Source organism: Sinocyclocheilus grahami, unplaced genomic scaffold (genome assembly GCF_001515645.1).
Source record: "Sinocyclocheilus grahami isolate Dianchi unplaced genomic scaffold, SAMN03320097.WGS_v1.1 scaffold86.1, whole genome shotgun sequence".
Taxonomy (NCBI): domain Eukaryota; kingdom Metazoa; phylum Chordata; class Actinopteri; order Cypriniformes; family Cyprinidae; genus Sinocyclocheilus; species Sinocyclocheilus grahami.
In genome coordinates, this window is record NW_015505265.1 from 2,107,734 (window position 1) to 2,132,207 (window position 24,474).

The window sequence follows — 24,474 nt, forward strand, 5'->3', positions numbered from 1 at the left end:
AAGGAAAGTCCTTCTACAAGAGAGTGTTTAAACTGAGATTGCGATGTACTTTAGAGCTGCTTCTGGTCTGTCTACAAAGCACACACACACACACACACACACACACACATTACAGGCTAAAAAAGACTTATCCCCATTTTAAAGATTATGACAGCAAATCATTCATTTTAAACAGCTATTCAACATTTATTTAAGCTTATTGAACTTATAAAACACATCGTAGTAACAAACATTCATTCATAAAATCATTTATCATACATTTTAATCATGTATTCAACATTCCATTTATGTTTATTGAACTTATAAAACACATTTTAAACAAGCATTTTAAAACAAAAATTTTAGTTTTTCACTAACTACGCATAAACGTCGTTTTCGCAAAAACACAAACATGTACAATCATGTCAAAACATCTCCAGTGCACCAGTGATTATACATAACATACTTTATAAAAAATAAACATTTACTATAGTTTAATTTCACAATAAAAACACTTTATATTATTCTAAACATGTCCAGTGTACCAGTGATTATACATAACATACTTTATAAAAAATAAACATTTACTATAGTTTAATTTCACAATAAAAACACTTTATATTATTCTGGGGCCAATGACGTTCATACCCTCGAGGAAAGTGTTTACAAATTGTACATAAGTTGGACAATTAAATCATGCTTTGAGCTCTTCTCACTAACAGAAGTGAAATGTCTGAGGTGGTTGTGCTGACACACACACACACACACGCTCACACACATATGCCTACACATCGCACAAAAATTCTGCACATACTTACATTTTTTATTTCATATTATTTGTAAGCTATCTTAATTATGAGGACTCAAAACTCAGAAATGTCATCATAAACTAAATTTACGTTGATATATCAGAGTAATTATACAAATTTGTATCCTGATAAGTGAGTGAAGTGACGTGGCCAAGTATGGTGACCCATACTCGGAATTAGTGCTCTGCATTTACCCATCCAAAGTGCACACACACAGCAGTGAACACACACACACACCGTGAACACACACCCAGAGCAGTGGGCAGCCATTTATGCTGCGGCGCCCGGGGAGCAGTTGGGGGTTCGGTGCCTTGCTCAAGGGCACCTCAGTCGTGGTATTGAAGGTGGGAGAGAGCGCTGTACATTCACTCCCCCCACCTACAATCCCTGCCGGTACGAGACTCAAACCCACAACCTTTGGGTTATGAGTCCGACTCTTTAACCATTAGGCCACGACTTCCCTTTATAAGTCATATAAACAAGCACACACATACATAAACATTTCGCGCTAGAGTCTTATCTCTATTTTAAATAATAAAATAAATGACATCATAGTAGCTTTTAGGTCACAATAAATATGAAAAATGATGCCTTACATTTTTAGAGTGCTAAGATGTCCAAATATGAATGAGTGATTTACAAAAATACATTTAGTTTAATTTGAATCGTAAACAAAATCTCGCAGGTCCTCTAGGGCTATTCTCCTATGTGAAACTGATGGACTGCTTCAGCCCCTCACAGTGAGAGAGGTGTTCCAGACCGCATGATCTAAGTAAATGGGCTATGTCTATTTCACAGCATAACATTAATGTAAAGTTTAAATAAGCAGTATCCCTACTAAATCTGATGTCCGGCGGTTCTTAAATTTCAACTAAAGTATAATGTATATTAGATTTATTTAACATCAAACACTTTAGATTCTTTAAAAGTTTCTTATTTTAAGCATAATCTTCAAAGTTTTAATCCCCTCTCTCTCTCTCACACACACACACACACACACACACACACACACACACACACACACTCACACACACACGATGAAACATGTTGCCAAAGTCTTTCGGTGTGTTTAAAAATAAAATGAAAAATATATATCTTGTTTTAAACGGATGCGAAGGAGCTTGTGTGTTTGCTTGTTACCTCAAACAGCGTCTCAAATATTTAGATGAAGTTAATGTATCTTTTAGAAAAATATTTTCAGAGAAAGACCCTCGATTGTATTCAGTCATTAAAGATGGTTCGGGACAGGCAGGTCTGTGCCTCTGTGGACCCAAGCATCCTGTTTCACATGTGTAATTCGAGAACTGAGCCCTTTACTACCATTAGGCTATGGTGTGCTTCATTTAAAAAGTGTGTGTAAACACAAATGCTGTTTTCACATATGGAGCAAATCTAGCTGTGAAATCGTCATTATCTGACTTTTGCTATGGTCGTAAACTTTACACAGGCACAGATAGGAAGATACATTTTGCATGGCCTCTGTAGCTGCTCAAAAAATACCTCTATTTAAAAGCAAAAAGTTTATTTTGAAAAGTAAAAAATGATCACCTATACATCTAACGACAGCGATTATATTTTATGTTAAAGGTATCTTTACAATACATATCATCTATCGTTTAAATATTTCAAAATCCATATTATATTATACTTTATTTAAAACAATACATTTAAAATATTGCCATATTATTCAATTATGTTAATTATTCGAACTAATAGTTGACATGCGACGTTATCCACCATCACCCTTACAAACATGTACTGAAGTCAGCGCATTTGGAAACAAAGACGAAGTTCTCAAGGCGAATACATACCTTGACTCTAGGGGTCAAACAGCTAAAAACAAGTCAAGAATCTTGGTGTGATTCTGGAGGTAGGGTCATTTTTTCTGTTTAGCTGTGCATTTACTGAATGAGCACTGTGCTACGTCCGAACTGGCTGCACTGTATTTTATGTATAACCATTTTCTATTCTTAACTCTTTTAATTCATTTTAAATCAATTTTTAAATCATTTAAAAAGTTTTTCTTTTATTCCTTGTTTTACTGTTGTGGCTATTATGATCTTTTTATGATTATTTTACTTCCTTTTATGTAAAGTGCTCTGAATTACCATTTTGTATGAAATGTGCTATATAAATAAACATGCTTCGCCTTGCCTATAGTCCTGGTCAGCCTTAATACTAGTTACGGTCAATGAAACAAAGACAATTGTCTGATTTCAAGAACACACAACCAAATCCTAATGCTATTTCATGAAATAACACAACAACGGCTGATCCGTTACAACATGTACATGTCAAGTCTGTTTTATCATAGGTATATCATATTATTATTGAATATAATTGTTTAGTCTAAATATGTGTTAACATTTTTTTATTTTTTACTATAAATCCTAGCATAAACCTCAGACTTCAAACATGGCTGCCGGGGGGCAATACCCCAGAATACTCATACAGGACAGTGGTCTAAAACGTTGGACTTCTAAATATACGCATGCTCAGATACACTATATATAAAAGACTGGCATCTCCGCACTATTTGTGAAGTATACGGTCCTTCCCTGTTGCGATGTTACAATTTAGCAATGTTAGTGATGCAAAGTCCGATTAATTTTCGTAAACCGATTCTTTCGGGGGGTTTGGGTCAATGAACCGCTTCAAAGAACAGATTAGTCGGTGAATGAAACATTCAAATAACATTATCTGTGTGAATGTATATTGCTGATTATTGTCTTTTGTTCATTTTAGTTAATGATGTTTATGGTAGCATTTTTATGCATTGATCCTTCATGTTGGATACGAGTCACGACTGATCAATTTTGACTAGCCTACACATTAAAAATGCCGATATGTTCTACATGTCTAAAATATACCCTTATGAAAAAGAAGTTTATTCAAGTGTGCTATTAGTGTGCTTCTTTTAAACTAAAAATAGGAAAGTATACTTTTAGTATACTTTTTATGTACTTCTCAGAAATGGGGTTTATGTGCTTCTAAGAAATATACTTAAAATGACATTTAAGTATACTTGACTTATACTTAGAAAAAGTCTAAATATATTTTAGCTATAATTGTGCTCCTAGAATCCGTGTTTTCATTGTTATACGGTAGGGGGCGCTAGTACACATCTTCTGTACAGAATTTCCAAAAAACTCAAGTGAAGAAGAAACTGAAACAACATATGTTTCCACATGTACTCTAACACGATCATCAGACATAAAACAGCATCAAAACTGTGTAACGTTATGGAATAAAATGTCGACCGATGAAGAGGTAATAATGACTGTCAAGCTTTGGGGTGTTGATCGACACAAATTACGTTTTGATTATCATTCTGAATCCAATTCATAGTCTTTTCTCAGCTTTTTGTTCAAAATGTTGTTTATTTCTTTATTTTTTATTTATGAAACTTATCCACATTCAAGTGTTTAAAAAAAGAATGCATGTAGCTACAATAAAATGTTTTTGTTTACAAGCAGATACCCTGTTCTTTTGATGTTTTGTATGTTCAGATATTCATGTAACAAAATATATACAAATTAATACCTAAATAGGGACATAGTAGTATACTTAAAGTATGATGTAAAGTTCACTTAAAGAAAACTTACGAGTATACTTGCAGTATAAAACTACTAAACTAGTAGTTTACTGAGACTATACTTCAAAGTGTACTACAAGTATTTAATTAGTAAACTATCAGTATACCTATAAGTTCACTTTTATTATAGTTGCAGTACAAGCTAAAAATGTTGATGTAAATTAGTTGTGTACTCAAAGTTTACTACTGTTTTACTTAAAGTATACTTAAAAGTATACTTTCATATACTAGAAAGTGGTCCAATTTAGTCCCAATGAGTATTGAAATAGTACACTTGCAAGTATACTACTAGTACACTGATATTTGTATACTTACTACATAAAGTATACTTAAAAATATACTTTGTGTCGATCAACACCCCAAAGCTTGACAGTCATTATTACCTCTTCATCGGTCGACATTTTATTCCATAATGTTACACAGTTTTGATGCTGTTTTATGTCTGATGATCGTGTTAGAGTACATGTGGAAACATCTGTTGTTTCAGTTTCTTCTTCACTTGAGTTTTTTGGAAATTCTGTACAGAAGATGTGTAATAGTGCCCCCTACAGTATAACAATGAAAACACGGATTCTAGGAGCACAATTATAGCTAAAATATATTTAGACTTTTTCTAAGTATAAGTCAAGTAAGGGTATACTTTAGACATGTAGAACATATCTGCGTTTTTAATGTGTAGGCTAGTCAAAATTGATAATAAAAAAAAAAAGTTGATGAGTGGAATGCAAATGTAGAGCATCTGAGCTGAAAAATGTGGAATAAGGGCACCGTTAACTTCTGTGAGAGATTGTGATGAGTGGCTTAGAAAATTTCATGGAAGAGATAAGCTTTTGGCCAGCAGCGGTTTAGATGCAGTGCTCCTCCTTGGAGGATCATGCAGTGAACGTGTAATTTAATAATAAAGAGATTACTATTTTATAGGAGCGGAGAAAAGTGAATCACATGGCTTATTTTTAACTTAATGATTTATATAATTATTCTGCTGCTTCCTTTTTTCTACTGCAAATACAGAGTTCTGGCATGAAACTCTAGATGGTGCAGTCCGATAGGTCTAACTCAATCTGATCTAATGACATCATTATCACATGGCACAGCTGATTGGTTCTCTCCTGTATCGGTAGCCAATGAGCTCGCTGCTCAACATACAAATATATGACTAGTGCTTGGTGTAGCTGTAGCAGTTGCAGCTTGCTTCAGAAATTCTCCACCTTCCCCAGCTCCACCTGTATAGATCTGCTACGTAGTGATTCATGTATGCTATATGGGGTTATTTTATATATGTTATATTTGCAGCAGCAATATTCCTTACATGCTCACAGCAGCATGTTGTGGATGTATTGGCAGTAGCAAGTCTCGGTACTTGCTCTGCCGCAGCAGCAGCGTAGCAGATCTATTCCGCCAATACCAAATACATTAACATTGTCATCTACATTACCTTGCCAATCCCTCTGAGAGTTGTCATGACAGAACTAAATTTAACTGATGTTGAGGTGTATGTTTTCACTGAGCATTAAAGGCATCTTTCATTGGAATTGCACCTCTTATGATAGGCTAACATCTCAAAGGTTGTGGAGTAGCCTACTTCTTACCATTTGATATACAGTATAGTGGAAACACTTCTAAATTATATTACTGTTTTGTTCTATTTTTATGATTTGTAAATTAACATACAGTACTAAAGTAATATTTAGCATTTCCAGTGCATCATTTTAAATCTGAGCTAGTTTCCCAAGATCTCTGTATTTAAATAGATTGTTTTGGCCAATGCCATGTTACATGAATTCAATAGGGGTGTTGCATCAGAGAGGACAACACAAGGGTTTGCAAAAGTGATGCTTTGTCATGCTGCCAAAACTTTTGCTGCAATGCACCTTGGCGTAGACATTGGTGATGACCAATTAGAATTTCAGAGATGTCTAGTTTAGCTTTTTTTTATTATATGCTATTATATGCTAAGTATTTACTCTAAGTATAAAACAGTATGCATAAATAGTGTTTTATACAATTAGCAGCTTAGTGTATTGAAGTATTATGCATTATAGAGCATTATAGATGAGTATGCAATAATAAGATATTCAGTGAATTTTTATTAAAAGCATAAATGGATGCTGCCTTATTGGGACCCTACTTGCTGCTATCTCTAAGCACAACCTAACACCTAACACTATTTCTAACCATATTGAACCTGTTTATCAGTAAAGGTGTCCTTGAAGGTCCTGGAAGGGAGCCGTTTTGAGCTTGGTAACAATATGAGCTAGACATTTTGTAGTCAATGTGCCAGCCTGTCCGAGAACACCACATTCAATCTCAATAATAGGCATATTAAATACTCATTAAACACTTGGTAACACTTTATTTTGATAGTCCACTTTAAATATTCTACTAACAGTAAGTAACTTTGCAACTAAATGTCAACTAGCAGTCATTAATGTATTCTAATTCTTCTATATCTTCTAACACTTTATTTTGATGGGTCCACAACATACTGACTATAACAAACTTTGCAAGTATAAGTCAGCAAATTCTACTAACCCTAAACCTAACCTAACAGTCTACTCTGAGAGTTAGTAGACATGTAGTTGCTAATTAATGAGAATTAGTTGACATGTACTGTAGTTGCAATGTTACTTATTTAGTAGAATGTCTAAAGTGGATTATCAAAATAAAGTTTAACCAAACACTTTATTTCCACTATTAAATACCATTAGGCACTTTATTAACCTATATTAAAATACACACTAAACTGGAGAGGTCAGAAAAATCAGGGTCAGAAAATACTTACTCTCACAGTCCCAGTTACTTCCTTAATTTCTTTTGTAATTTTGTCAGGCTCAACAACATAATGGTGTGTGGATTTAATGTAAACTGCCTTTGCTAAAAATACAGCTTATTTGCATTTCATAGAAATAGACACTCTCTTTGTTTACCCCAATATTTAAATATTTCCATACTCAAAATGGATTGGTCAAATTAAACTTAAGTCCTTTTACAAAGGGTACATTGACTGCAGCCTTGTGCACTCATGCTGACACACATGCAAGCATAATGCTAAAAATGTGTTTGTATTTGTTTGTCATTCAGGCAAAAGGATTCTGAGTGAAAAATGTCTACCCTTGATGGTTGCCAACACAACCCAAATGAAGATGATGTGAATTCTCCTACCAGTTCTTTGAACTTCCTGGATCAGAACTACCAGGAGCTGCACCAGAACTGCCTCACTGAAAACACACTCTACAATGATGAGTTGTTCCCTCCAGACAACAGCTCCATTGGCTTGTTTGATGATTTGACACATGAGGTGGACATGTCTCAAGTTGTGTGGAAGCGGCCATCCGTATGTAATCATTACAGAATTCTTTGTATATAAATATTCTAACGTTCTACCATAACAGCTTTCACAGCTTTGACTGGAATTATGAATTACAAATCTCTTCATTGTATGAGCTGCTACATGTCCATGTTTTGATACTGAAGGAATTGCACTCAATTTTCTCTTATCAGGAATTGGTGCCAGACCCTAATTTAATTGTAGATGGCATGTCCAGGTTTGACTATGCACAGGGAAATGTATTAGGTAAGTTTGAGTGTATTCTGGTATTATACTGTAGATGCTATGTCAACTATACAATGTGTTGTGGACCAATATTTGTTCTCAACCCAGGTATCAACTCATGTCTCTTCTTAATTTAAATGGCATTAAGCACAATATGATGGGAAACTAGTAATAATATACAGCATTATTTTTGACACATTTTGTACATATTTCGAATGTGACTTCAGATATGTACATTTTTATTTATTTAGGAAACTGTTGGTTCTTGGCTGCAATTGGGGCTCTAACTTTTGAGAAGGATATCATAAAACAGGTCATGCCAGCTGAACAGTCATTCTCCGAAGATTATGCTGGGATATTTCATTTTAGGGTGACTATAGTAGCTGATCGATATTTCAACATTTATTAATTTTCTCACATTACAATTTCTTGAGCACAAGAAAGTTTTATATTATATATTTTCCATGTTTGCAATTTATCACAGTTCTGGCGATTTGGGAAATGGATTGATGTTGTTATTGATGACCAACTTCCAACTATTGATGATGAACTACTTTTTGTGTGTTCAAAAACATATAATGAGTTTTGGCCTGCCTTACTGGAGAAAGCTTATGCAAAGTAGGTACCATTATTTTGAAAAAAAGTGTCCTGTTCATTATCTGTCAGTTGAATTGCTAAGGTTTAAATTGACTTACAAGTGTGCCGAGGAGGGAACTTAAATAAACTGTCTTTACAGGGTGTGTGGGTCCTACGCTGACTTGCATTATGGTTTCATATCTGAGGCCCTGATGGACTTTACTGGTGGGACGCACATGTATTATATACTGAATACGGCTCCTGCTGATTTGTGGAAAATCATGAAATGTACATTCAAGTCAAAAACGCTTATGGGCTGTCTGGTAAGTAAGGCTACAGTGATAAGAAAGACCTCACCAAATCCTGGATTATGTACTTTTATTAAATGTTTACATTTGTTGTTTTTTGTATGTAACATTAGACACCTGAAGAAAATGAGTTACTTCATGGCATAGCTCCGAAGCATGCATACACAGTGACAGGGGTTTTTGAGGTAAGACCACACAAGCATCCGGCCTTTTCGGTTACACTTATATTATAACTTTTGTTAATAGGAGTCTTCCACAATTGAATTGAGATTCAGGAAAAATTTTTACCCTTTAGTGGGCAGTAGTATAGGCATCCGTCAGTCTCAGGAGACCATGGAGCATGTCATATGAAGATCACCGGTACAGAATTCAGATAGATGGATAGGTTGGGCTGGGCTGGCCTTCCTCCGTAGCTGCTTAGCTTGAGACTGATATTTGAGGGTCTCCACAAAGTTGGAGAGGCTTTTGTGCACAAAATATCTCCACTTCTAGTCTGTCTGAGACAGCAGCTTCCCAAGAGTCTGGGTTGATTTCGAGGGGCCTTGAGATCTCATTTACAGTACAAACATCTTTGCACCTCATGTGGATTCTATGTGTTGAGTAATACAGAAGATCCTTCAGAATGCACCCATCACCCATTCAGACAACATGTCCCAGCCATCACATGCATCTCTACTTGAGCAGAGTGTATAGGGATAAGATCCCTGCTCTCTCAAGGACAGTGCAGTTGGAGATCCTGTGACGGAGACAACACAAGTGGAAGGTGTCGAGTCTACTTTCTTGATGAGCATGCAGGGTCCATGACTAACAGCAACAGAGAAGCGTGCTGACCACACAAGCCTTGTAGACCTGGACTTTGGTTCCCGTTTGTTAGCTTATCATTGGGCTACACTCCCTTTGTCAGTCTGGACAGGTGTGCCTTCCTGATGCGCCTGTTTAGCTCAGTGTCACGAGATAGAGAGTCAGAGAGAGATGATCCCAGGTTCACAAAGTTGTGTACAACCTTAAGTTTGGAGTCAGAGTTTGAGAATCTTGCCCCATGACTTGCATCTTCTTTAGGCTGAGGGCTTTAGTCACACTTGGTTACATTTTGTCCCTAAACACTATTATTTCTGGCTTTTGAATTGAGTGCACAAAATGTTTATGTACTCATTTTGTGTTGAAAATAAAATGAAGAACAGGTGAAAAAGTATATTAGTACAGAACCACAACTGTGGTTCATTGGAAAAGTGTGCCTGGCGTGGCGATTTCTGTGATCGTGGCATCAAATTGGTGGTCCTGTGTCGTACAGTCAGAGAGGTTCAAAGATGGTCATTGTCATGGTCTTGTGACAGAAGACAGCTTGCAATCATTTTTGGACAGTGTCAGAAATTCAGCATGATCATCGCACAGTGTTTGCTGCTATGACCCACGTTTACTGACCAGCCAATAAAAATGAGACATGAAATCAATGCAACATGGCGATAGAACATAAAAATACTTACCTCAAGCTCTTAACCTTTCCTCTTTTGCCGCTTCCACTTTTTTACAGCACACATAAAAACTACAACTCCCAAACTGTGATTCGTCATGCTCTTTTTGTTTACCACTAGCGCATGCTGATTTTACTCTATAGTAACGTGCGTCATAGCCTATGAGCCACTAGGTATCATCATCGTACAGTCTACAATGCATGTCATACCCAAGTTTATTAGATCCATGTCGCACAGTGTCATTTGTAATGTTCTTATAGGATTGCTAAAATCGATTAGTTTGTAGAAGGCTCTAAACTCTGCCCTAGACTTAAATGATTAAATAAAAATGCATTTGCTGAAACAACTGTGGCATTTTGTCACATCCATCTGCTGGAATGCCCTTGACAGCCACCGGAGGGCCCTCCTGTGTTCTTGGTTATTGTGAACATTGCACTTGAAGACAGTCAGGTGTTTAAAAGACACTTGGGGCTGATCTCAAGTTTGACAGACCCACAACTGATTTCGGCCAGAGCAGTTGGTATCTCAAGGGCCTCAGCACTGGTTGTTACAGAGTCTGTTCCATTCCATGAGTCCGCTTTGGAGCCTGCTCCAGTCCAGGAGCCTTCAGAATCCAATCCAGAACCCGCACCAGCCCAAGAGCCTTCAGAGTCCACTCATGAACTCTCTCCAGTCCAGGAGCCCTCAGAGTCCACTCCAGAGCCCACTCCAGTCCAGGAGCCCTCAGAGTCCACTCATAAACCCGCTTCAGTCAAGGAGCCCAGAGAGTCCACTCCAGAGTAGGCATGGGCCGGTAAGAAATTCTAACGGTATGATAACCATAGATTAAAAAAAATCACGGTTTCTGGGTAACACGGTATTGTGATTACAGCTCTAAAATATGTTATTTTTAAATGTCTGGGTAAAAAAAACTTTTTTCTCTCCACTGAACACATTTTATTTTTAAGAAACATATAGAACATGTTGGAACAATAAACATGTCAGGCTAAATAATTAGAATAAATAATTAAATTCTTAATTAAATGCAGTCACTTAAGTGAGCCTAAACCTGCAGCTCAACAATAATCAGAACATAAATAAATTATTTTCTGTAACAAAAAAAGAGTAGGCATGGGCCGGTAAGAATTTCTAACGGTATGATAACCATAGATTAAAAAAAATCACGGTTTCTGGGTAACACGGTATTGTGATTACAGCTGTAAAATAAGTTATTTTTAAATGTCTGGGTAAAAAAAACTTTTTTCTCTCCACTGAACACATTTTATTTTTAAGAAACATATAGAACATGTTGGAACAATAAACATGTCAGGCTAAATAATTAGAATAAATAATTAAATTCTTAATTAAATGCAGTCACTTAAGTGAGCCTAAACCTGCAGCTCAACAATAATCAGAACATAAATAAATTATTTTCTGTAACAAAAAAAAAATCCCTATAAATGAAAAAAAAAAATGCATTCACTTAAGTGAGCCTAAACCTGCAGCTCAATAATCAAAAATATAATCAAAACATAATTTCTGTAAAAACAAAAATAAAAAAATTATAAAAAAATGCAGTCATTAAACCTGCAGCTCAACAAGGTTTTTGGAGACATGCTCACTTTCTACACATTCATCTTTCAGTCCAAGTTATGATGCAGGAATGTTCACCTTTCCCAGATTGAGTTTGGAGCTATGGTTTGGTGCGGTGAGGTACGAGGATGTGTGCACATACACACATAAGGAAAGAGAGAGCGCGAGTGTCACACACACACATACGCTAAAACGTCATCTGTACGGAACACCGTGACTTTTCCAAACCGCGGTATACCTTGAAACCTGTTATCGTCCCATGCCTACTCCAGAGCCCGCTCAAGTCTACGAGTCCACTCTAGAGCCTGCTCCAGTCCGGGAGCCCTCAAAGTCCTCTCATGAACCTGCTCCAGTCCGGGAGCCCTCAGAGTCCACTCATGGACCCGCTCCAGTCCGAGAGCCCTTAGAGTCCACTCCAGAGCCCGCTCCAGTCCAGGAGCCCTCAGAGTCCACTCCAGAGCCCGCTCCAGTTTGGGAGCCCTCAGAGTCCACTCCAGAGCCCGCTCCAGTTTGGGAGCCCTCAAAGCCCACTCATGAACCCGCTCCAGTCCAGGGGCCCACAGAGTCCACTCCAGAGCTCGCTCCAGTCTGGGAGCCCTCAGAGTCCACTCCAGAGCCTGCTCCAGTCTGGGAGACCTCAATGTCCACTTATAAACCAGCTCCAGTCAAGGAGCCCTGAGAGTCCACTCCAGAGCCCACTCAAGTCTACAAGTCCACTCTAGAGCCTGCTCCAGTCTGAGAGCCCTCAAAGTTCTCTCATGAACCTGCTCCAGTTTGGGAGCCCTCAGAGTCCACTCCAGAGTCCACTCAAGTCTACGAGTTCACTCCTGAGCCCGCTGTAGTCTATGAATCCGCTCATGAGCTCTTTTAAGTCTACGAGTTCATTCCCGAGGTCGCTCTAGTCTACGAGTTCGCTCCATAGTCAGTTCTGGTCTATGAGTCTGCTGCAGAGGCTACTTCAGTCTAAGAGTCCACTCCAGAGTCCACCCAAGTCTACGAGGGCATTCCTAAATTCGCTCCCATCTATGAGTCCACTCAAGTTCCTCCTGAGGTGGCAGCTTCCGCTGCAAAACCTCCCAAGGTGGCGGCGTCCGCTTCAGCTCCTCTCTGGGCAGTGGTGCCCACTCCCGAACTCATCTGTCTCATAAGCTCCGCTGCAGTGCTCTTCAGCTCAGTCAGCTCCACCGTGGGGATCCTTTGATCTCCTTTGATCCCATCTGCCTTACTGTGGTGGTCGTCTGTTTTGGCATGGGGATCTTCGGCTCCATCTGCTCTGCTGTGGTGGTCTTCAGCTCCGACCTTGTAGTAGTTGGCCCCGCTCTGGCCTCCTGTGCTGCCGACCCCGCCCTGGTTCCCTGGTCTATCTTTGGCTCCTGGCCATCTTCCACCACACGGGCCTGGCCCACCATCCCTCCCACTGATCCGCCTACATTCCTCCTACCTCTTGGAATATTTTGATACTTGGTGGGGCGTCTGGAATCTGATCCTTAAAGGGGTCATATGATGTTGCTAAAAAGAACAACATAAATTTTCCACATACTGTACATTATTGTTTCTCCTCTATGCCCCACCTTTCTGAAAAACGTCATGACAAAATGACAAATACATGCATACTCTGAAAGCGCTCCACAAGACATGTGTGGTTATATTACTGGATTGAAATTTAACGGGAGAATGCACATTTTAAACAGCTTATTGTACAGGTAAGTTAATCGCCGTTCTAATCTAATGCACTGTAACGCACACACATAGGCTTCAGACAGTAGCGCGAACAGTTCATCTCGTGCAGATCGCCAGCACACAGAATCATTCAGCGCGGAAATGTATTGTCAACACTGTTCTGTGATTTATCAATAAAATAGCTTAGAAACTGAAAAGTTCAAGCATAGAACCTGCTCCAGTCCGGGAGCCCTCAGAGTCCACTCATGGACCCGCTCCAGTCCGAGAGCCCTTAGAGTCCACTCCAGAGCCCGCTCCAGTCCAGGGGCCCACAGAGTCCACTCCAGAGCTCGCTCCAGTCTGGGAGCCCTCAGAGTCCACTCCAGAGCCTGCTCCAGTCTGGGAGACCTCAATGTCCACTTATAAACCAGCTCCAGTCAAGGAGCCCTGAGAGTCCACTCCAGAGCCCACTCAAGTCTACAAGTCCACTCTAGAGCCTGCTCCAGTCTGAGAGCCCTCAAAGTTCTCTCATGAACCTGCTCCAGTTTGGGAGCCCTCAGAGTCCACTCCAGAGTCCACTCAAGTCTACGAGTTCACTCCTGAGCCCGCTGTAGTCTATGAATCCGCTCATGAGCTCTTTTAAGTCTACGAGTTCATTCCCGAGGTCGCTCTAGTCTACGAGTTCGCTCCATAGTCAGTTCTGGTCTATGAGTCTGCTCCAGAGGCTACTTCAGTCTAAGAGTCCACTCCAGAGTCCACCCAAGTCTACGAGGGCATTCCTAAATTCGCTCCCATCTATGAGTCCACTCAAGTTCCTCCTGAGGTGGCAGCTTCCGCTGCAAAACCTCCCAAGGTGGCGGCGTCCGCTTCAGCTCCTCTCTGGGCAGTGGTGCCCACTCCCGAACTCATCTGTCTCATAAGCTCCGCTGCAGTGCTCTTCAGCTCAGTCAGCTCCACCGTGGGGATCTTTGATCCCATCTGCCTTACTGTGGTGGTCGTCTGTTTTGGCATGGGGATCTTCGGCTCCATCTGCTCTGCTGTGGTGGTCTTCAGCTCCGACCTGGTAGTAGTTGGCCCCGCTCTGGCCTCCTGTGCTGCCGACCCCGCCCTGGTTCCCTGGTCTATCTTTGGCTCCTGGCCATCTTCCACCACACGGGCCTGGCCCACCATCCCTCCCACTGATCCGCCTACATTCCTCCTACCTCTTGGAATATTTTGATACTTGGTGGGGCGTCTGGAATCTGATCCTTAAAGGAGTCTGCTGCAGAGGCTACTTCAGTCTAAGAGTCCACTCCAGAGTCCACCCAAGTCTACGAGGGCATTCCTAAATTCGCTCCCATCTATGAGTCCACTCAAGTTCCTCCTGAGGTGGCAGCTTCCGCTGCAAAACCTCCCAAGGTGGCGGCGTCCGCTTCAGCTCCTCTCTGGGCAGTGGTGCCCACTCCCGAACTCATCTGTCTCATAAGCTCCGCTGCAGTGCTCTTCAGCTCAGTCAGCTCCACCGTGGGGATCCTTTGATCTCCTTTGATCCCATCTGCCTTACTGTGGTGGTCGTCTGTTTTGGCATGGGGATCTTCGGCTCCATCTGCTCTGCTGTGGTGGTCTTCAGCTCCGACCTTGTAGTAGTTGGCCCCGCTCTGGCCTCCTGTGCTGCCGACCCCGCCCTGGTTCCCTGGTCTATCTTTGGCTCCTGGCCATCTTCCACCACACGGGCCTGGCCCACCATCCCTCCCACTGATCCGCCTACATTCCTCCTACCTCTTGGAATATTTTGATACTTGGTGGGGCGTCTGGAATCTGATCCTTAAAGGGGTCATATGATGTTGCTAAAAAGAACAACATAAATTTTCCACATACTGTACATTATTGTTTCTCCTCTATGCCCCACCTTTCTGAAAAACGTCATGACAAAATGACAAATACATGCATACTCTGAAAGCGCTCCACAAGACATGTGTGGTTATATTACTGGATTGAAATTTAACGGGAGAATGCACATTTTAAACAGCTTATTGTACAGGTAAGTTAATCGCCGTTCTAATCTAATGCACTGTAACGCACACACATAGGCTTCAGACAGTAGCGCGAACAGTTCATCTCGTGCAGATCGCCAGCACACAGAATCATTCAGCGCGGAAATGTATTGTCAACACTGTTCTGTGATTTATCAATAAAATAGCTTAGAAACTGAAAAGTTCAAGCATATATTTCTTAATAACCAAATCCCACAGCTTCACTTCCAGTAGAGCGACGTTGCCAGGTAGAATTAATTCACACACGCAATCGCTCTCACTAATGCATTCATATTAATGTAATCTTTACTGTGCTACTTTATCTGTATATGATTTAGAACGAGCAGAAATCTGTGAGAAATATAACGACCTAAAGACAAAAGAACTGATAAAAATGAGCTGTTATAGGAGCAATAGTCATGTGGGCAGCGCTGTGTCATATGCCATAGCTGTGCACAAGGTGTTCGAGTCTCAGCTCCAGACTTATATATATATATGTTTGTGGAAGAATTGCTCTCTGTCTCTGTTTTTGCTGGTGACCATTCTGTTTCAACGTGTGTGATGCTTTTTGCCTTCTTGCCTCATGTGGATTACGGTTTTTAATAACTTTATTAAATGCTGCACTTGGATCTTCCATAGAGTCTGTGAGTGTTATCTGTCACATTTTAGCTTGCTTCTTCAAATCTTAGAACTCTTATATATATATATGTTTGTGGAAGAATTGCTCTCTGTCTCTGTTTTTGCTAGTGACCATTCTGTTTCAACGTGTGTGATGCTTTTTGCCTTCTTGCCTCATGTGGATTACGGTTTTTAATAACTTTATTAAATGCTGCACTTGGATCTTCCATAGAGTCTGTGAGTGTTATCTGTCACATTTTAGCTTGCTTCTTCAAATCTTAGAACTCTTTTATAGTGATTCTTATCATGTGCATTCTTATCATTCAATGCTTTTTTGAGTGTTTAATACTCTTTTACTTTTAATAAATCTCTTAAACTGACATTGATTTCTGGCTTTGTAAAACAGGTGATGAGTGACGAAAATCCAGTCCAGCTGGTAAGATTGTTAAACCCATGGGGCATGGAACAGTGGCTAGGAGACTGGAGTGATGGGTAACGTTTACAGTAACAGCTTAATTTAGCCAGACACAAACTCAGCAGAAAGTTGTACATTGCTTGAACACACCATGACATATCACCTTACATGCTTAAGGTTATTTTCTTTGTATTTGCTACACAATAGCACCCATGGCTTGTTTATACATTTTACAGATCACCCCTATGGGACACAGTTCAAGGGGACATCCGCAAAATTTTCCATGAAGATTTAAATAACGGGGAGTTCTGGTGAGCATGACCATGTTATGTACACCCACCCTCTCACATTTGAAGTGAGAAATGACTAATTCTATACAAAGTATGAAATCGCATTTTACTTAGAAATTTTTTTTCAACTGCAGGATGTCAATGGAAGACTTTACCAACATTTTTGAAATCATAGAAATCTGTTGTCTCTGTCCTGATTTTCTGGATGGCTCTGCTGAATGTCACTGGACCTCAAAACGACATTTTGGCAGATGGAATGCTGGGATTTCAGCGGGTGGTGACATAATTAAGACAGGTATTATTGCTCTATGCATATGTATATATTTGCACATAAAGCCCTATCAATCAGTTCCAGCATAGCAAAATGATAATAAAACCGTAAAGTATAACGACTTTTAAAAGTAAGACAGATGTAACTTGAAATAAATGCATAGAAAATTAAAATAATGTACAGATTTTCTTTTAATGATCTAGAGACTTTCTGGACAAACCCTCAGTTTCGGGTGAAACTTAATGAGCTTAATGAGGAATGTGCTAGTGGCCAGAGTCCTGAAAATATACTGGTGTCCCTCATGCAGAACCATGAGAAGAGAAACAGAAAGAGCCAAGACAATTTTTATATTGGCTTCTATGTTTTTGAGGTCAGTATTTGTGCATACTATGCTTGTTTAAATATGCCAAATAATGTTTAGTATTTACGTATGTTTGAATCTGATGTAGTTTAATTTTAAGTTTCTTTATAAATTGAAGGGGCTTTTATTTACATTTATAATATATTTATGCATTTAGTAGATGCTTTTTATTCAAAGTGACTTACATTTTGACAATTGAGAAACGTGAGCAATTGGTCACAGAGTCAACAATATTTGTAGAGTACAATGTCAGATTTATTAGAAATCCAAACTAAGAAACAAGCAGAGGTGAAACGTAAATAAACAGAGGATTTTGTGTGTGCCGTGGTTTGAGGTTCTGGAGTGGTTACATTCTTACTGAAGAAGTGTGCCTTCGGCTGCTTTTTGAATGTTGTGATGGTCTTAGCATTTTCATGACATGTTTTGTGCATCAACTGCAATATCCCTTTAATGATGTTATGCCTTTTTCTCCTTTCTTTCACAGATACCACTCGAGGCAAGTGAAAATGTATCTAAATGTTATACTGTAATGGCCCTTTCAAGACAATAGTCTGTTTACGTGTATTTATTCTTTTAAATAGACTAAAGTTTTATTATTCTCTTTTAGATGAGAAGTCAAAGTGGGAGGTTTTCATCTGAGTTCTTCATTGACAGAGAGCCTGTGGCACAGACTGATGAATTATTATGTTTTAGAGAGGTGATGAAATTCTTCAGGCTGGAGCCGGGAGAGTATATGATTGTACCTTGCACAGAGAATCCTGGTGAAATTGCTTCCATTATCCTGTCTGTTTTCTCAAAGAATGAGACACACTTGGAGTAAGTTGTGATGCAGTCTAAAGAATGGGATGTGCTTAAGGCTGTTTAGAGTAACCTGAAATTACAGCTCTGTGATCTAAAGTTTTTCTCTTTCCAACAGACATATTTAAGAAACTCCTGAGTAGAACGGAGACCTTCTTGATGAGGGTGAGGTAAACATTGTATTGTCTGCAGACTTTATTACTTGTCACATGAATAGGAATCAATATGTTCTGCTTTTACTTTTTGTGCTTTAATTTTTCTTTCAGTGAATAATTTCAGAATTTGTTTTTGTTAATTATTCTGTTCTTAAGAGTTTTACCTTTATTTGTTAACAAATAGTTTTTTGTTTGTAAAGCAAATGTGTCATCTGGTAGGAGGGTGATGTACTACAGTAGTTGCTATTCAGAATTGATCAGTTATGTTAGATGGCATATTTTGTTACATGCCATGCAAGGTGATAATAAATACTTGTACTTTTCTTTTTTTTATGCAAAATACTGTAATCCTGTCAAATGATACCTTGACGTGAAAAGCTGTAAAAAAAAAAAACATGAATGAAAGTGTGTCATTATATCAGAAAGTGCATGTAATTCTTGTGTCGATTCCAAACAATTTATACTGCTGCAGACAGTGCAAATAAAGCTCCCCATATGAAACGATCACGATTTCTACCCCCCCCCCATGTAACTTACAAGTTGAGTGTTGGTTTGTTGTAGCGTTTGTCCAAAGCAACTTACTGTTAACAAAGTCTTGCATCTATACTATATATTGTCCTTTCAATGGAATAACACCCGTTTTATCCAAATTTCTAATTTTAGTGTCTGTGAACTGTTTTCAGATCATTGAAAATAAAAATTACATTAAAGTATAATTAAAAGCCATGAATGAAAGTGTGTCATTATATCAGAAAGTGCATGTAATTCTTGTGTCGATTCCAAACAATTTATACTGCTGCAGACAGTGCAAATAAAGCTCCCCATATGAAACGATCACGATTTCTACCCCCCCCCATGTAACTTACAAGTTGAGTGTTGGTTTGTTGTAGCGTTTGTCCAAAGCAACTTACTGTTAACAAAGTCTTGCATCTATACTATATATTGTCCTTTCAATGGAATAACACCCGTTTTATCCAAATTTCTAATTTTAGTGTCTGTGAACTGTTTTCAGATCATTGAAAATAAAAATTACATTAAAGTATAATTAAAAGCTTGTGGCTGAAGCAATAGCCTATACATATTTTGGTGATGAGCCAAAATGAATGTTAGCTGGCTTAAACAGCTATTTGACCTACTCCCTTTCAATATCCAGGGAATATATGTATCTATTTTTAACAGCTAACAACTAGCTCTTACTTGCTCTCAATATTTTCCTGACTGATCTTTTGCCATTAACTTGTGTGTGGAAGAGCATTATTGCTTTTTTAAAATAAACACTTCTTTTGCTCCATTCACTATTGTTTCCATCTGAAAAAAAATATATATATTTTATTGCTTTTCAGACAAAATTTCATGCGAGTCCTTGGAAACTTGCTATGCTATGATTTTTAAGTTAATACATTTTGACATTTGCATTACATATAGCTCCATACATTTTCTTGCATAATTTCTTACTCTGTAGCTCACCTACAGCACTTCACTTGCACTTGAGTACAGGCTATTGTAAAAAAAAAAAAGTTTAAATAATCTAAACTGGCATAGTTGCTTCAAATTGTTTATTTCTGTTAACACTATCGGTTAGGTTCAGGGTAAGGTTTAGTGCATGTGGTACATATTTTCAAATATGGTAAAGCATTAAACTTTTAGTGTGACTCGTTTAATTTCTGAATTGCTTTGAATAAACAAGCTGAAGAATATACTAATATATACAAGGTGCACAGTGTCATTCACGCAAACACAAAACACCATTATGCTAAAACACGACATTTAAAAAACAATGCAGTAAACATACATTAAACAACTGATTATGTAACATAAAACCCCAATGAACATAACTGATAACAAAAACTATTAAGAAACATAGGTCTAGGGATATCAATGTACAGTTTTTGAATGTAAATTATACACTGATTTGTTCTAAAAATTGTACAATTAATAGCATTTTACTGTAAAACTAAAATTTACATGAAATGTGTAGTTAGATCTTTTACATTTGTTCCCTGTATATAGTACGGGAACTTACTGTTAACCTAATAATATATTTTTTAGCGTTTTTACAAAATTGTACAGTTTTCACTCATATTTCTCAGCATACAGTATGTTTCCTGCAAAGCTGTGCTTGTGTTCTCTCTCTTTTTCTTTATGAATAAGCTATTATTATTATTATTATTACTATTATTATTATTTAAATCTTTATTACCGGTATATGTCCTTGTATTGCATTTATTTAGCACTGTAATACACTAATGAAAATAGATCAGAAATCATTTAACTTAATTGATACAGGAGATGATGCACACGTGATAATTGAGGAGTCATTTAAACAGCTGACACCAAAGAAACAACTATCCCCTGAAAAAGCTTCACTCAGCACCATTCACAGCACGCAGACTCAAATGCCTGGGTCAGTTTCATCCAAGTGTTAATGGGGGCTTCAGGAAGAGGGCTGGGAACCACTGACCAAAGGAAAATATGTTCCCAAAATAGTCACAGTACAGTGTCTATATAGGGTTCAAGCCAGGATGTGACTAAAATGCCTTGCTGAGCTCTCCTATATATTCTACAACCCTAAAAGTGTCAGCTAGCAGGAAGGTTAGCAATAATGATGTATGGAGATGAGCAGCATATTGTAAGCATTGCCGACAGCACAGCAGAGAACTGCTGATCACTGATTCTTGAAAAGTGGGACAAAACAGGGTGCAAAATTGAAAAAAAAAATTGTAGTAGCCATTTTGTTTTTTTTCTGTTGATGCTAGATGCTAATAGAACCTGCTTCGGGAGAATAAAATGATCAAAATATTTCAAATAATTTCCTCAGAAATTGGAAGATGGTGTTGACATATCATGGTTGTGACACAGGAAATATTAACATTAAGATTTAAAATATTCTAAAACCATAAAACTTAGCAGAGCCTGTCTGACACTGCTGTACTCTGCAGAGGAGAAATGTGACGAGGGGGTCATTTAGAGTGACAGCTGCCCCTGACATAGCCTGATTGAATTACATTTTAATAAATGTCTGACGATGTTGACAAAAAGTGGGGACACAACTTTGAAACCTTATGAAACATGCATGTGTCACAGAAAAACAACCTTGCTTTGATATGACATATTACTAAGTGTTGCTTTTGATAAAACAAGCTCTTTTTCATCATTAAAAAAACACATTTATCCATTTTATTGCATATGAATGATAGAACCCTTCTCTGTGGACACACTGTTTTAGACATAGTGAGAAGACAATAAGTGTCATAGATTTCACATAATAATAATACAATTAAACTGAAGGGGATAAGGGGATAATTGTGTTAAATACATTTTATTATTAATAATTGGTTTGGCACTGCGCATGAGTTGGAAAGTGATAGTGGTGGTCCAGTTTTCTTGTAAAGAATTTAAGTAAAGAACATTATAAGAGAGAGAGAGAGAAACACTGATTTCTAGCAGAGAAGGATTGGGATTAGTGATTCTGAAACATACCTGGCCAGAAGATGCAAAGGTTAGAAGTGAAAGGTAAGCAAGCATTCTTCTACAACTGCCGCAGTGAAGTCAGAAACCTGTACTGAGTCTAGGTGATGCTGTCAATGTCAGAGTGGATGACCAAAAAGTGTGGACCTTTCCAGCGTGGAGAAGTTAAGGGTCCTGCCAGCACATCATAATTCCTATGTAGTGACGATTCTGTAAGGGACGCTTGAATTTGACCTAAATTTTGAATTTCGAAATTTGCTGTAATTACCTTATATAGTGTGGGAAAAATGCAACTAAAAAACGATGCCCTATCTCACCATTACTTTTTAATCTTGCAGTTGAACGAATGTCTTTATTCATTAAAAATTTTGAGGATAATATAGGCATAGACATTCTTGGTAGGACCTTTACTATAAGCCAATTTGCAGACGACACTCTTTTATTTCTTAAAAATAAAGAGGTTCTTCCATTAGTTATTGAAAAAAATTCTGTCTTCTCAAAGGCATCAGGTCTGACTCTAAACTTTAAAAAATGTGAATTAATGGTGATCCATAATTGTAACTTAGACACAATAGAGGGCATTCCAGTGAAAAAAGAGGTTAAGTATTTAGGGGTTATGATTGATGTTGTTAATAGAGAACACTCAAATTGTAACTCTAAAATAGAAAGTATGAAAAAATCCTTAAATCATTGGTTATCTCGAGACCTACCTATATTGGGTAGAGTTCTCTTGACTAAAACTGAGGGAATATCCAAACATATTTATTTATCTCAAGCTTTGTATACTGCCCCAAGAGTAGATAAATTGGTGAATTCAATTTTATTTCAATTTATATGGAAAAAATAAAACACATTATTTACGTACATTCCATATGGTGAAAGAGTATGAACATGGAGGTTTGAGAGCCATTGATTTTGAATCTCTTCTTGGTACATGCAGAATAAAATGGCTGAAAGCGTGTTTAACAAAGTCACACTCCATATGGTACCATATTCCAAACCACATTTTTAAAAATATTGGCGGCCTTGAATTTGTGTTGAGATGTGATCTCGACCCTTGCAAAATTCCTCAGAAGGCATCTAATTTTCATAAACCAGTACTGCTTTTTTGGAAAATGATATTTACCCACAACTTTTCCCCTCACAACTCCACTCTTTGGAACAATAGGGCTGTAATTATTAATAGGAAATCTCTGTTTAAAAGTGATTGGTATAGCCAAGGCTTTATTTTTATTCATAATTTATTAGATGATAATGGCTTTTTCTTATCTTATAATGATTTCATTAATAAATACAGAGTTAGAACTACAATAAAAGGTTATAATAAGGCATGCAATGCTACACTCTAAAAAATGCTGGGTTAAATACAACCCAGTGCTGGGTAAAATAGGGACAAACCCAGCAATTGCACTGGGTTGTATTTAACCCAGCATTTTTTTTTAGAGTGTATACCCACTGGATTGTTAAGAATAATCCAAAGCAGTTTTTCCGATCTTTTATCTAGACCTGTAGTTTCTCTTCCCTCTTTGAAAATATGTAATGTTGACCTTTTAGACAGTAAGTGTAATAACAAACTTATTTACAAAGAACTTAAACGTATTATCACTGGTGATTATCAGTGTTATTTTCTGGGAGATGTTGAAACCTCAGTAAAGGACAAAGCTTTTACCCGTTATATGGCATACCCAGTTGCTCCAAAGGTCAAGGAGACTCATTACAAAATGATGTTTAAGATTTACCCAGTTAGTGACTTTATACAAAAACGATTTCATTTCAAGGTGGATCCTTGTAGTTTCTGTTCTTCATTTCCTAAAACACTTGATCAGCTTTTCTTTTACTGTGAGGTTTCTTCTAAATTTTGGTTTGATATACATAGCTGATTGTCAGTAAAAATGGAGACAATTCCTCCTATAACCCAAAAAGATGGCCTCTTTTTTAAGTGTGATTTAAATTCATCCTTCTCTGATGTTGTCAATTTTATTTTGTTGATGGGTAAATATCATATCCATACTTGTAAATGGAAAAAAAAGTCAACCCTCCTTCAATATATTTTTATGTGAGTTTGCTCAAATGTTTCAGAGCTTCAAATGCTTCAAAAAACATAATAGACAATCTGAAAAGTTATGCTTCTCTTTGTCAAATTATTTATTACGTTAGTATCTTTTTTTCTTTATAATGTCTACATCGACTACATCTTTGTTTTCATCCTTGCTCCTTGTGTTTATTTCTTTATTTTTGATGTTTTTTTTTCTTCTTCTTTAATGTAAACTCTGTGTAAGTCTCAATGGAAGTGTCTTACATTGTTGGTTGTTCCCTGTCTTGTTATGTACATTAAGCAATAAAAAAAAAAAATATATAAAACAAAAACTGTCTGCGCTGCCTTCTAGCGGCTTTATATAAAACTACAATATATCGAAGAACAGCAACAACAAATCCATACAGCATAATTTACAGCAATCACAAACCGTGCATACGTGTCACAAATATGTATTAACTTTGTGGTACGTATTAAAACTCTCATCTGCAGCTGTATTAAAATCACTAGCTTGCAACAGACTAGCCT

At 37.8% G+C, this 24,474-nt stretch overlaps 1 protein-coding gene across 1 annotated transcript in view; it reads left to right on the forward strand.

Moving 5' to 3' along the window:
- The window catches only part of LOC107586858 (calpain-2 catalytic subunit-like), a 32,127-nt gene extending 13,183 nt beyond the window's left edge, over positions 1-18,944 (forward strand). The window contains exons 2-14 of the mRNA XM_016274409.1: positions 7,465-7,717; positions 7,885-7,957; positions 8,188-8,306; positions 8,421-8,554; positions 8,673-8,835; positions 8,934-9,005; positions 16,560-16,645; positions 16,805-16,879; positions 16,993-17,153; positions 17,333-17,499; positions 17,975-17,986; positions 18,098-18,306; positions 18,407-18,944. Of these exons, the coding sequence (XP_016129895.1) occupies positions 7,487-7,717; positions 7,885-7,957; positions 8,188-8,306; positions 8,421-8,554; positions 8,673-8,835; positions 8,934-9,005; positions 16,560-16,645; positions 16,805-16,879; positions 16,993-17,153; positions 17,333-17,499; positions 17,975-17,986; positions 18,098-18,306; positions 18,407-18,416 (1,512 nt within the window). The 5' untranslated portion in view covers positions 7,465-7,486 and the 3' untranslated portion in view covers positions 18,417-18,944. The remainder of the gene's footprint in view (positions 1-7,464; positions 7,718-7,884; positions 7,958-8,187; positions 8,307-8,420; positions 8,555-8,672; positions 8,836-8,933; positions 9,006-16,559; positions 16,646-16,804; positions 16,880-16,992; positions 17,154-17,332; positions 17,500-17,974; positions 17,987-18,097; positions 18,307-18,406) is intronic.
- The last annotated feature ends 5,530 nt before the right edge of the window (positions 18,945-24,474 follow it).